Source organism: Lactuca virosa, chromosome 3 (genome assembly GCF_052849685.1).
Source record: "Lactuca virosa cultivar CGN04683 chromosome 3, Lactuca_virosa_CGN04683_v6, whole genome shotgun sequence".
In the NCBI taxonomy this organism is placed as follows: Eukaryota; Viridiplantae; Streptophyta; class Magnoliopsida; order Asterales; family Asteraceae; genus Lactuca; species Lactuca virosa.
In genome coordinates, this window is record NC_136428.1 from 41,549,055 (window position 1) to 41,561,944 (window position 12,890).

The 12,890-nt window shown below is 35.3% G+C and overlaps 2 protein-coding genes across 3 annotated transcripts; one reads left to right on the plus strand and one right to left on the minus strand.

Annotated features, from left to right (window-relative positions):
- Positions 1–357: 357 nt before the first annotated feature.
- Positions 358–963, minus strand: LOC145163439 (uncharacterized). Its single transcript, XM_079082279.1, has one exon. It carries the CDS (start codon positions 961–963, stop codon positions 358–360), a length of 606 nt encoding a protein of 201 aa, XP_078938405.1.
- A 6,166-nt stretch (positions 964–7,129) lies between these two features.
- LOC145165537 (inactive poly [ADP-ribose] polymerase RCD1-like) lies at positions 7,130–11,550 on the plus strand. Of its 2 annotated transcripts, none has more exons than XM_079084274.1 (8): positions 7,130–7,503; positions 8,231–8,345; positions 8,852–10,007; positions 10,122–10,384; positions 10,520–10,617; positions 10,786–10,980; positions 11,065–11,186; positions 11,276–11,550. In XM_079084274.1, exons 3-7 carry the CDS (start codon positions 8,977–8,979, stop codon positions 11,164–11,166), a joined length of 1,689 nt encoding a protein of 562 aa, XP_078940400.1. In that variant the 5' UTR covers positions 7,130–7,503; positions 8,231–8,345; positions 8,852–8,976; the 3' UTR covers positions 11,167–11,186; positions 11,276–11,550. The 2 variants fall into 2 exon arrangements, with proteins under 2 accessions (XP_078940400.1, XP_078940401.1); XM_079084275.1 differs by having other exon boundaries at positions 8,236–8,345.
- Positions 11,551–12,890: the final 1,340 nt, after the last annotated feature.

Consider the following 12,890-nt stretch of genomic DNA (forward strand, 5'->3'; position numbering starts at 1 on the left):
AGGCGACACAGCCCACTGTTGTTGTGGGGCTGACTGGAATGATTGTGGAACAGGAGATGAAAGTAAGCCCCGGCCAACGGAATTAAACGGAAACCACCCGAAACCCCAACCAGGGGGTGTTTAAACAGTTGAAGATGTTCCCGCCGGTTGCTGATGAGACCATCGTCCGCCCCCACGACCTCTGCCTCTACCGCCACGTCCTCCGTTTCGCCCCCCATTACGAGCTCCTCGATTATGGAAACCTCCCCGATTGGTAGGAAAATTATTGGAGAAGTTATTTGGCTGTTGTTCCGAGACAAGAATAGTTGGAGAAAATGAAGTGGCACCATTAGAGGGGGTTTGTTTCAACAGTTGATGTTATTCAAGTAGAAGCATGGAACGAGTTTCAAGAAAGGTCGGGAGAGGCCTACTGTGGCGGATAATACTCGCAACATGATCATATTTGCGAGACAGCCCGTTCACAGCATACATAACCAGGTTTTTTTCGGGCACGTGAGCTTCTATGTTAGAAAGCAAATCAGCAATAGTCTTGATACGGGTGAGATAGGCTTCAATGGTAGAATCACCGAGAGTAATGTTACGGAGCTCCAGGTCGAGTTGTAGCGCCTTAGCATCTTTGTTGGAGCGGAACAACACTTCAAAATCTTGCCACATCTCGAATGTCGAGCACTCTTTCTTTAAGATCATCTGGAGCAAGGACTCAGAGATAGTGCCAAACATCCACATCTTGACAATAGAGTCGATACGTTCCCATTCTTCCTTGTTTGTAGCAGCAATAGCTTTTTCGTTGGGTGGTTCGAGGTGATCAGCAACACCAAAACCCTTACAGTGGGTTTGGAAGAGGTGACGCCAGGCGTCATAATTCAGCTTTTCGAGATCAAGAATAATGGGTATTGAAGCCTTGATGTTGGATATGCCATATGGTTTTTCTGATGGTGTAGTGTTTGATGGTCCTTCACCCATGGTTGATAAATAACAGAAAAAGAAGAGGAGATTGAATGAGAACGAGAGAACAGAGAATATACTTGGAAGAGAAGAACAGGAGGGAAAAAGAAGAATGTGGCTAGGGTGAGAGAATTTTGGAGAGCTCTGATACCAAGTTGATTGGTATAATTCCCACCCCAAAGCCTTTCATTAATAGGAACAATATATATAGCAAATACATGGACTAGGCCCAAATCAGAATCATGGGCCAGATAAATACAAAACAATATATAAATAATAATCTAGTCTAACAGTAGTTTTTCAAACCTTTGTACATAGCTCGTTCCTTGCCATTTTTGGCCCGATATATCTTTTTCTAGGTTTTATTCCTTGGCGTGGGGTGGAGGTTGTGGGAAGTAAGGAACATTCTAACCGAGGAACACATTCTTATGGTTTGTGGGCTAGATTGGAACACAACAAAATGTTACATAACCCATATTAGTGAAGTATGCATGCTCGTTTTGTATCTCGTTCAACATGTATCCCTTGCTACGAGTGTAACAAAGGCTCGTCCCTTAAAGCGATTCTTATCTCTAAAAATGGATTATATATTTTTATTTTAAGGGCGTTGTCGTGAATTTCTGCCTAGGATGTTCATTCTTTTTTTTTTTTTTCCTTTTTAGGTTAGTTCATCCCGAGTTCATTTTAGTCTTGTCTTACTTGAGGACAAGTAAGGTTTAAGTTTGGGGTGATTTGATAGTGTCATTTTATTTACTTATTTTTATAGTTTATTTTATCATATTTTATTTTATTTTCAGTTAATCCTCATCCATATTTTTTCCTTTTCGTTATTTTTATATCTATATCGGGCACTTTCGAGTTTTTTTTTGAGATTTATTGCATATATTTTGGAGAAATGGAGCGGAGCGTGGAGGAAGATTCGGAAGACAAACGAAGTTCGAGCGAATGATCGGGATTGTTGGTGGTTATCAAAGAAAGTTGGATTAAAGATTGATATCGTTGGAGCTTACTTTGAAGATTGTATAGAAGAAACCTGAGCTTGATGGATTGGAAGATGGAATTTATAAGCTAAGAAATTGATGGGTCTTTGAATAATTTTTGGGTTATGAACTCTTGGGCTATATTTATGTGTTTTGGGCTCCTTGGTATCGACATTTGGACCTTTTGGATCAGTCAAAAAAGTCAAAGCAAGAGGAAAAAATTGGACCAAAGAGGAAAGGGGGATAACAAAAGCTTTCTCGATCGACACACCTCACGAGGCCGTGTGAGATTTTGCACTGCAGGTCAAGACACCGCGTGGCTCCTGCAGGGGCAATTTCAGGTTTTCAACTTTTATGGCTATTTGAAGGTAGTTTGGTGGGTGCTTTTGGGAAATCTTGGATCATATGTTAGGGCATTTCTCATGGAGTTGTTGGAGCTTTGAAGACCCTTGAAGAACACTTAAAGATTAGGATTTTCATCTTGTTTTCTTAGAGTAATGTGTTTACTTTGCTTAAACTTAGCTATGTGTAACGCCCGCAGATTCGGGCTAGTCAATTTAGAGACGATAAGCGTCGAAAATGACTTTTTGATAGAAGATTATTTAGAAGGAGTAATGTTAACTAATCTATAGTATATGTTACAAGGATTCCGTACATATAAAGAACGCTGAAATCCGAGTTATAACGAAGAAGTTATGACCCGTCGAAGTTTCGCGACAGAACCGGCACGACACAGCGCGACGTAAATAGTGAATTTACGATAGAGCGATATTTGGCCTTAGAGATCTAAAAGAAAGTCGTAGAATACGTTAAACCGAGAGTGTGCATAAAAAGAACGCCCAAATCTGACTTCGTATGAGGAAGTTATGATTTTTCGAAGTTTCGGCTTAGCAGTATGCAGCCCGAAATTCGAATAATAGATCGAGCGGTTTTAGCCGACACAACCTAAACGAGAATCGAAGATCTCGTTAATAGTAGCGTAACGATAAAAAGACAGACGAAAACGGACATCGGATGAAGAAGTTATGAAATTTTAACGGACTTTTCCTGTCCCGGCCCGTTAAAAATATAATATTAATATAATATTAAAAATAAAATCAAAATTAGCCGATGGAGTCTAAACGAAAGCTGTAAAGCATAACTTCACCTACGCGTGGATATAAAGAACGTCAAAAACGGAGTTCGTATGCGAAAGATATGAATTTCTGAAGTTCGGAGCACAAACTTCGAGAATTTGACTGCATTCACGACGTGAACACAATGTTCACGACGTGAACTCAGTGAACGACACGTTTCGATCCTAGAAGACACATGGCAAGCCTAGGGGTGACCAGGATCGAATTCACGACGTGAACATACATGGTTCACGTCGTGAATCTCAAATTTCACCCTATAAATAGAAAACGAAGCCTTCAGGATTTGTTTGCTAATTCTGATATCTCTCACTCTCTAAACCTTCTTTAGCCCACTTTTAACCCTCCCGAAGCCCCGGTATCATCCTCGACACCCGAAGCAAGTCCCGACCCCCCGAAGATCCCGAGAAAAAGAGTTTTCGAGTCGAAACTCTGCCCGCGTGAAGCCCGGTTTTTGAGAAAACATCCCGGTTTCATCGAATAATATTGTTTTAAGGGACGAAGTGCTGTCCAATCATCGTCTTATCTTGTGAGTGCATATTATTTTCATCTTACACATAGATATGAAGTATTTTATATAAATTACGTGATATGTGTGCATATTATCTGTATACTTGCTATCTATGATGGATGAACAATTTTATACATGTTTTAATTTATTTAAACTGTATATATATTTTATATCTACAAATATGTTGGGTAAAACATGAGTAGATGAATTAGATGATTTGTGATGAAATAAAAATTGATGAGAGGTATCGATGTTTAAGATGATTTAATCATCTAGCAGAGTATAGAAAACGACCACAGACTATTCTAGATAGTCCAGTGGAACGTTAGCAGACTCGTAACCTGTAGGTGTTTTTGAACTAAGTGTTCATTAGGTGTTTTTGAACTATGTGTTCATTAGGTGTTTTTGAACTATGTGTTCATCCGATAAGTATCATGTACAAAGTTCTTCTTTTTGACACTATTACGTGTCGGGGTACGGGAGCGTACGGGAGTACTTTATTAGTATTTTCCCTATACTTTTTATTTTGAAGAGCTTTGGAGTCTTTGTTTCTTTTATGAAGTGATCGGACGAGCTTCATATGTTAGCGTTTCCTTTCACGAAGTAATTGAGGGAACTTCGTAGACTGCCTAATGAAGTGTGTCGGTAATAGACCACTACTAGGTATGTCTGATGTTATGATGTTGGATAGGGTGAGTCTGGGGGTAAAATACCTCACGATATTTAGACCACTGCTAGGCAAAGTTCGATGCTGGATAAGGTGAGTCTGGGGGTAAAATACCTCACGATATTCAGACCACTGCTAGGCAAAGTTCGATGCTGGATAGGGTGAGTCTGGGGGTAAAATACCTCACGATATTCGGACCACGGCTAGGCATTGTTATCTAGATAACTACCCCTGACTTAATTGTCTTGTGGTTCTTTCTTTTACGAACAAAGGTTCGTGGTAAAACTTATTCCATTCCCCTCATTTGATGTCTTTATTGATCCTCGTTTGCTGCTAGGGAATTTCCGAAGCAGCTTCGTCAGTTTGTTGTTCATATCGATCCTTTAGGCTAGATCTTGTAAGATCATTGTATAAGATCAGTACGTGGGGATCGACGTTCGTTAGTGCTTGTAGTATAAACCTCGGGCAGTGATGGACTTCGTGCCTATTCCTTAGGATAATCCATAGGAATGAAGGATAAATGATTCTTAGGGTAGATCCTTAAGATTAAAGAAGTTAATGGGGATGAGTAATTGAGTTGATTGTTTGATGATTAAATATAATAATTATATTATTGTGGGTTGAAAACCCTATGTACTCACCAGGTTTCCCAACCTGACTCACTCAAGTTTATTTGTATCACAGGTGTCGATACGAAACTACTTTACACTGAGAGATTTAAAGGAGATGTAGATCACTAGTGTAAATAAATGTAAGGTCTGTTTATGCTTATGTTTCAGTATTGACGATGACATCCCAAAGTTTTAATATGAACAAAATATATTTCTTCGGAAATGCTTTGATAATATATTTATCATGTTTTTCTGGGAACAAATTCTGCAATATATTTATTTAAAATATACTATGATTTTCAAATAAAGCATAAACAAATCAGTCTTTTCTGGCCGTGAAATTTGGGGATGTCACACTATGTTAGGCTAAATTAATCTTGGTTGATATTAGGAGAAATCTTTGAATGTTTGGTTTATTTTGAAGAACTTCAAGAGCTTATGATGAATTTCTATGGAAGTATTTTCTATTACAACATCCTTATGTGTAATAGAAAATGAATATGCTGAAATGATGTGGTTGAGATGATGTAGTTCAATATGCAAATATAATTGACCACTTAACAAACTCCAACAAATGGTGCAATGATAAAGATACATGGTGATGTAGTAAGGGAAGTGTCTAGTTTCAACTATACATAAAAGTGTGATTTCAATTATACGGAGGAGTGGGGTCAGATGACCAATTTTTTTGTACTTGGTGGTGGTAGATGAAGATACTTTGGGGGTTTCAATTGAAGAAAATGAATATGCTGAAATGGAAAAAATGAAGGTAATATAATATTTTACTTTGGACTTGACGTCCATTTTAAATGTGATTAATGCCACGAAAAACCTTGTGATATGAATCACTTTAGAAACTATATGTGCAAGAAATGGAATATTTAGACGAAATACATAACCTTTAGTAGGAGAGGGTTCAACATATAACAACATAATCATAAAAACCACATAAAATTGACTCATGTTGAAAACTGAACAAACATGTTCATATTTAAACATATATACATCAGTTATGAACATACCCATGTTCATAATAAACATTCAATATTTTATATGATTTTTTTAGGGAAGCTGATTCTTCCATAACAACTTTTGCTTCTTTCACCGAAGTTTTCAATAAAATAACAATTATGCCCCTTATTAATTTAAATTTATATTGCACCATGAAGATCCACTATTTTGGTGTGAGATTTTGGTATTAGCCTTTAATGCACATTCAAGGTGTGGGTGAAATCCTCGGTCGTTTATGTGATTATTCTTAAGAGTTTAACCCTCTATTATCCCAATAATTTCACAAAACACATCCTCCTAATACCATCAATCTATTATTTTGCCTTTTAACTTCTTTCTTATCCATGATCAACCCACTTTTCAACTCACACTTCCTTATCAACACTCTAATCCTGTAGTTGGTGTTGAAGAAATATAAAGGTAACAAAAACATAAAAATTCCCTGAAGAATAAAATAAAAAAGCAAAGGAAAACCTAAGATCGAAAGAAATCTAAATCGAAAATCATAATTGATGTACCAGAAACATAAGGGTATAAGGGATCCGTAATACATACTTTTGATAACGTGATTGAGTGCATGTGTTGCTACTGAAGCTTCAAATGAGCCCATCTATTCCCCATCCTTTGTTGGAAATCTAGTAAATAAGCGAGAGCAGAAGAGGATATGGTAGAATGGTGATCAATAACGTATTTTAGGAAGAAGATCGACGTGTATGGGGCATCACCAATGGAGTAGAAGACAAAAGAGTTGATAGAGTCATGTTAGGAAACAAATCCGTGGACAAAGGAGGAAGAATGGACTCATGGAGCATCTTCGTTTTCAAACAAACCTAAAGAGGTAACATATGCATAAAATCTATATAATTTAAACAAGGGCATACACATTAATTTTTCGGTGGATTGATTTGTGAAAGAATCAACCCCTTTTTTAGTTAGGTATTATAAATTTGGTTCCATATGAACCTTATTCACTTCCATATTCCATAAAAACAAAAGTTGTAATCTAGTCTAAAAACTATAAAAAATATAATAAAAAAATGATCATTTCATAAGTAATAAAGAGAAGGTAGATGGAATAAGTCTCATGGAATCAAATCTAAAATAAAAAAAACCATAATCATAAGTATAGTAACACAATTTATTTTTGTATCACATGGCACATAAAATATAAACTCTACAAAAAAGGACAAAACTTGTAGTTTACTCCATATTTTGTGAAAGGTAATCTTTACAAAGTCAGAAACGGCCTGTTTGGTAATTAGTACACATTGAAACGTCGTCGTGTCACGTCTCTTCCACAACTACCCCTAAATCATCTCACATAATTTTCCCCGGAACCCGAAGGCCGAATTGCGACCTCGCCGACGTTTCTCTCTCCTCTGTTTTCTTTTCCGCCAAGCAAAACCCTTTCAATAATTTCACACAAAACATACATACATAAACCCCAATCAATTCCAAGTCATCTCCGCTCTAACGTCGCTGTCTTGTTATCTTGGCGTTCTGCTTCCCAAAATTCAACTTTGGGCTTTTTAGTCGTTTGCAGAAACGACGACCTAGTTAACGATCGATTTGTAGATTGATCTTGTTCATCGATACCCATCGGAAGTAGGTGATTTATGCTTGAGGCTATATAGTTCTTTTGTTGGTAAGTTCTTTTGATCGAATTGATGCCTTTTTTCCGGATTCGATGGTATTGCTTAGGATCTTTGACAGATCCGTACTGAACTGTGTTTTAATGTGATATCTGAGTGTTTTGTGGGAAGATATGGTTTGATCCGTCACTAAAACCGGCAGCTTATATAATTTTTTTTATCAAACTCTTCCCAGATTAAATCAAATGAATCCTTCAGTATTTTTTGTTGAACAATTATTTAAACTATTGTTTTCTTTCGTTTTTGTTTAGTATCAGCTTATCCTTGAGTTTGACTAAAAATTATGTGGGTAAACTGTTGTCCAAGATTTTTCTAGGGTTAGGAAGATGAAAATTTGATGTTTCCAATTATTTTATTATTGTTTGCTGTTTTGTTTTTGCGAGTCATAGTGTAAAATTTAGCGATGCCACTTATTTGTGAGTTGGATCCACATATGTGTGGCTTTAATTTGACATAGATGGAATTAAATGGAGGATTACAGACATCACATCAAAAAGAAACAACTGTTTTATGCTTGTTTTCATTAAAATAATATTTCTCAAAAGAAGTGTACACATTGAAACAACTGTTTAACATGATTCCTTTGTAATCCCAGTGACATAGACAATTTAATCTGCAAAATATTCTTCACACCAAGACTTCCTAACTTCAACATAAGGAGCCATGGTTCAATTTAACATTTTCCTACATATATGTGCTGATGAAAGTTTTGTGTTTTAGTGTAGTACTTGTTAGAGCTGTAATTACTTTATGGTAGGATTAAGAATTTGTGGATCTCAAGCAATGGAAGGGAAATGGCCGCATTATGCGGAACTGAAGCCAATTTTAAGAAATGGTATGCTCTCTTAACTTCAATCTGCTTAATTTAATGTTTTCCTTTGATCATCTTTTGGTTATAATAGTAATTAATCACTTTTGTCTTTATTGAGGTGTTCTTCAAAGCAATTGTTCCTGTATAAAGAGTTTTTATTGCTAGTGATTAAACTCTCAGAAGCTCAACTTTTGCTCTGTATATGCTCTAACCGAGTATCTTTTATGTGCAGGATTACTTTGTGGATACATACACATATTATTTCAGTTGCCACTTTTTAAAAAAATAAATAACTAAAATAAATTTTCTTCTCTACTGGGAGGTGTAGCATTTTTATAACATGAAAAAAAAAATGAAATTTCACTGCCAACTTCTTTGTTTAGGCAAAGTTTAGCTTCATCTTTCTCTTTTATGCTTTCACTTTGTCTTATCATTCTTCAGACAATTGTACATCATTCATTGACACTGTTTTTTCTTTATATCACTATAGTTTAAAAAGTAACTCATTGTAATGGGTTCTGTTTATGCAGGACTTGCAATTCCTTCTCCACCTCATTTTGAGTATAGTAAATTGCTCTAGATAGGTGACTTTAGGTTGACTTGTGTAAATACTACTACTACTACTACTACTACAACTACTAAGCGTGTAGGTAAAATGGCATCAAAATGGGTTAAAGTATCAGACAACAACACTGGTAGTCGGGTCATTGTTACTTCAAAGAGGAAGCACTTATCTCAAATAGCCAGATCTAGCAACTGGGCTTTAGGTGTTGTGAGGCCTGGTTTTGCATCAATATTGAACAAGAATCTAAAGAGAAAGAGAGACAATAATAATAGCTTCAAGTCCACATGCTCCTCTTCCTCAAAAATTTTACTAAAAAACTACTCAAATTTTATGAAAAGTGGACTCCCTCAACGTGTCCTTTTCTCTGAAGGTGGTGAATGGAATGATTTCTCCCAAGATGTTATTGACTTGGTTAAAGAACACTTCATGGCAAAAACAACAGCTTTTGAGGTGAAGTTTAATGGGCGTCAGCTAATGTTAGATATTTTACATATGAATGAAGTAGATTTGAAAAACGGGGCCCGAAAACCGATAGCATGGATTGATGAAAAAGGTAGCTGTTTTTTCCCTGAAAGTTATGAAATTCAGAAAGATAGTGAAATTGAAATAGACCCTGAAATTAAGTTGCATGTTGAGATCGAACTAAACGAAATAAGTAACAATAGTTTGGAAGAATGTGTGGAAGAGTCAAACGTTAAGAGGGTCAAAATTGACCAGGAAGGTCAAACAAAAAACCATCTAGATGCAAAAGCTGACCAATGTGTTGAGAAAATACAGATTGATGAAGAAGATGCTGCATCCCCTACTTTGGATCAAGAAACAGTGAGAAATATGTTTATGAAAAGTCAAAGTCAAAGTCAAGGCTTGAAGGTTGATATAATTGAAGTGAAGAAATGTAGTGGTGGTATTATGGAATCGAAGCTAGATCTTTTCCATGCACAGGCTGAAATTACTAAAAAAGTACGTGGAAACGCGAATGTCAGATACGGTTGGTTTGCAAGCCCTGTGGGGTCCACCTCCACCTCCACCACTGGGGTTTATGGGCTAGGACATGATGGGCTAAAACTTGGAAGGTATGGCTATGGGGTCCACTTTACAGCTGTCCATTCTGCCCACAACAGGTACGGGTGTTATATAATTATAAGCTTTATGTTATTTGGGATATTTATTTAAAAAAAAAGAAAAGAAAAAGAAAAAGAGAAAGAAAAAGATCTAATGTTTTGGTGGTGTTTCAGTGAAGATATTATTTGTGATGTTGACGAAAAAGGGGTAGAAATACAAATACAGTGCATGGTTTTATGCCGTGTAATATTGGGAAATATGGAAGTTGTTTTACCGGGGTCTAAACAATTTTACCCGAGTGATGAGTGCTTTGACAGTGGAGTTGATAATCTGGAAAATCCAAATCATTTTGTTGTTTGGAATATGAATATGAATACACATATCTATCCGGAATACACACTCACTTTTAAGATGTCTCCTAGTCTTACTGCTCAAGGTAGTATTTTTTTTTTTTATTTTTTTTTATTTTTTATAATTAAATTATGAATATGAATACAAAATAACCCATCAGTATATCATCCGAGAGGCGAGACCTTATAATTAATTATATTCCTGAATGATAATACAACAGGGAATCTGATTATAGAGCGAAGTAGGGTTGACATGTCAAAGTTAACAACTCAACCTCCCCATGGACCCTTAAAGATAGATTCCTCCCCACTTAAATTGGTGAGTATTTTGACTTGCTAAAGGGTAACAAGATAACATTAAACATTTTTGACTGGAAGCTTATTTAGCCTTTAAAAATCTGTGTGACTGGAAGGTGATATTATCATATTTTCAAGATTGTATCTATTCTTTTGTGTTATTATTTTTTATTTTTTAAATTTTTTTTAGGGAAAGAATGAAATGCAATTTCAAAGTGGGAAAGCGTCTCCTATGTCTTTAGAAAAGGGGGCTAGTGTTGGATCAAGCACCTCTAGGGCTCCTAATTCCCCATGGATGCCATTCTCAAAGCTTTTTGAAGCTATTTCAGATAAAGTAGCTCCAGCTGACATGAAGCTAGTCCGTATCTTGTATGAATCTCTTAGGGTATGTACATACATGTACAAATACACTCATCATCATCTGTTGTATCAAATCATTTTGAATTCATAAATGATTTTTTATATGTAGGGAAAGAAAACAAGCCGTGAAGAGTTTATTAAGAAGTTGAGATCAATAGTTGGGGACGAGATATTAAGGTCTACAATATCCAGTCTCCAGTCCAAGGCTTAACTCATTCAGCTCCTTCCTCGGTTAGTCTTAATACTTTGGGATTTTATATAAATAATAAAATAATATTTTCGAGTGTTTAAGATCTCATTGTTTATTTATGCTTTTGCAGCCATCATAAGCAGAAGTAAAATAAGTGAGTGAGTGAGGGGAATTGAAGGTGGCGAAAATCTTGATGTCTTTTGTGAGGTTTGAACTTTGAAAATATGGGTTTGGATTTGTGTAGTTAGATTTGTTTTTGAATTTTATTTTTGGTTTAAACTTTTTAGAATATTAGCTTATAATTTTTGATGTTCTATAAGAATATACAGCATATATAACTCCCTCCTTTTTAGGTACATTACATTAAATGTGCCATCGAGTATAAGCTTTGTATCTCTTCAGCTATTATGCTTCAACATTAAACTGGCGATATGGGTTGAAAAAATCAGGATGTTGACAATAAATTAAATGTGACGGAAGTATCTGTTGCCACATATTGTCGGATACAATTTTAAATCACACATTTACACTAGAAATTTTATGGTCTCTTGACATAATTATAACCACATGTAGTTCCTACTTCTTGTGCTGCAAATACCTGTTTAACATTCGTTTGTTGTTGTTCCATATTGAAAAAAATCCAATGAAATCGTTTTTAATTATATATAATATGTTTTGCTAAAATGTTTTTTTGCCACATTTCTTCTAGACTGCTTACAATTAAGATTATAAAGAAAATATGATCAAACCAAAAAGGCAGAAATACAAGTACTACACAGCATGTCTGTTTTCGAGGAAACAACACCACAAACATATTATACTGAGATTTATTCCAAACTTTTCTCAAAAGTCACAGTAACCAGAAAACATCCTTCAAAGTTCAAACTTCTAACTAGATGTTATGTGATCCATTGCATAATAAACCCGTATTTGGTGATTAAGAAAATACAAGTTTTCCAACACAATGTAATAACATTAAGGAAAAAAAGTACAAAATGTTTCTCAACATTCTACCTTATATGACAAATTTAAGTACTAGAATTTTGTACTATATATAGTTATATACCACTCTACACAATGTTTGAAACCAAAATTATAAACATTTGAATTATGAAAACTATCGACACAAATCTAAATCGATCTTAATATATAAAATATAAGAATAGATCAAGAAAATAGAAAGTCGGAAATACTTAAAAGCTAATGTTGGAATATAGACCTATTTTTGAAATCTAAATCTTTATACATATAAAGTAAAACATTTTTAGGTAACCTTACATGTTTCGTTACAATTCAAAAATAGCATCGACTGTAATCTAAATATGCAACAATATCAAGAATACGCGTTTTCTGACAACTGATATTTTCAGCTTCACAAAAATCCAAGGGATCAACATAATACATTGACATTTTATGTTGAGGATGCTATTATTAGTCTGCTACCATAGCCCGTAAAAAAACATGTGACAAATTACAGTATGAGCCCACTTTCTAGTATTGTTCCCGATTATTTGATTATTGGCTTGTATGCTACTACTACAGTTGGTTTGGATTCCAAGGGTCCAACTAAAGCAAAAACAAAGGAAACACATAAATAAAGCCATTGACACCAACTTTACAGTTTTCACACAAAGGCACAAAGATATGCTTTCGAATGGCTAAAGTTATACACAATATGGTAGTGCCTATATATTTCTCTTATTCATACACGTTAGGTATCATTTGAATTACAATGTATAATATTC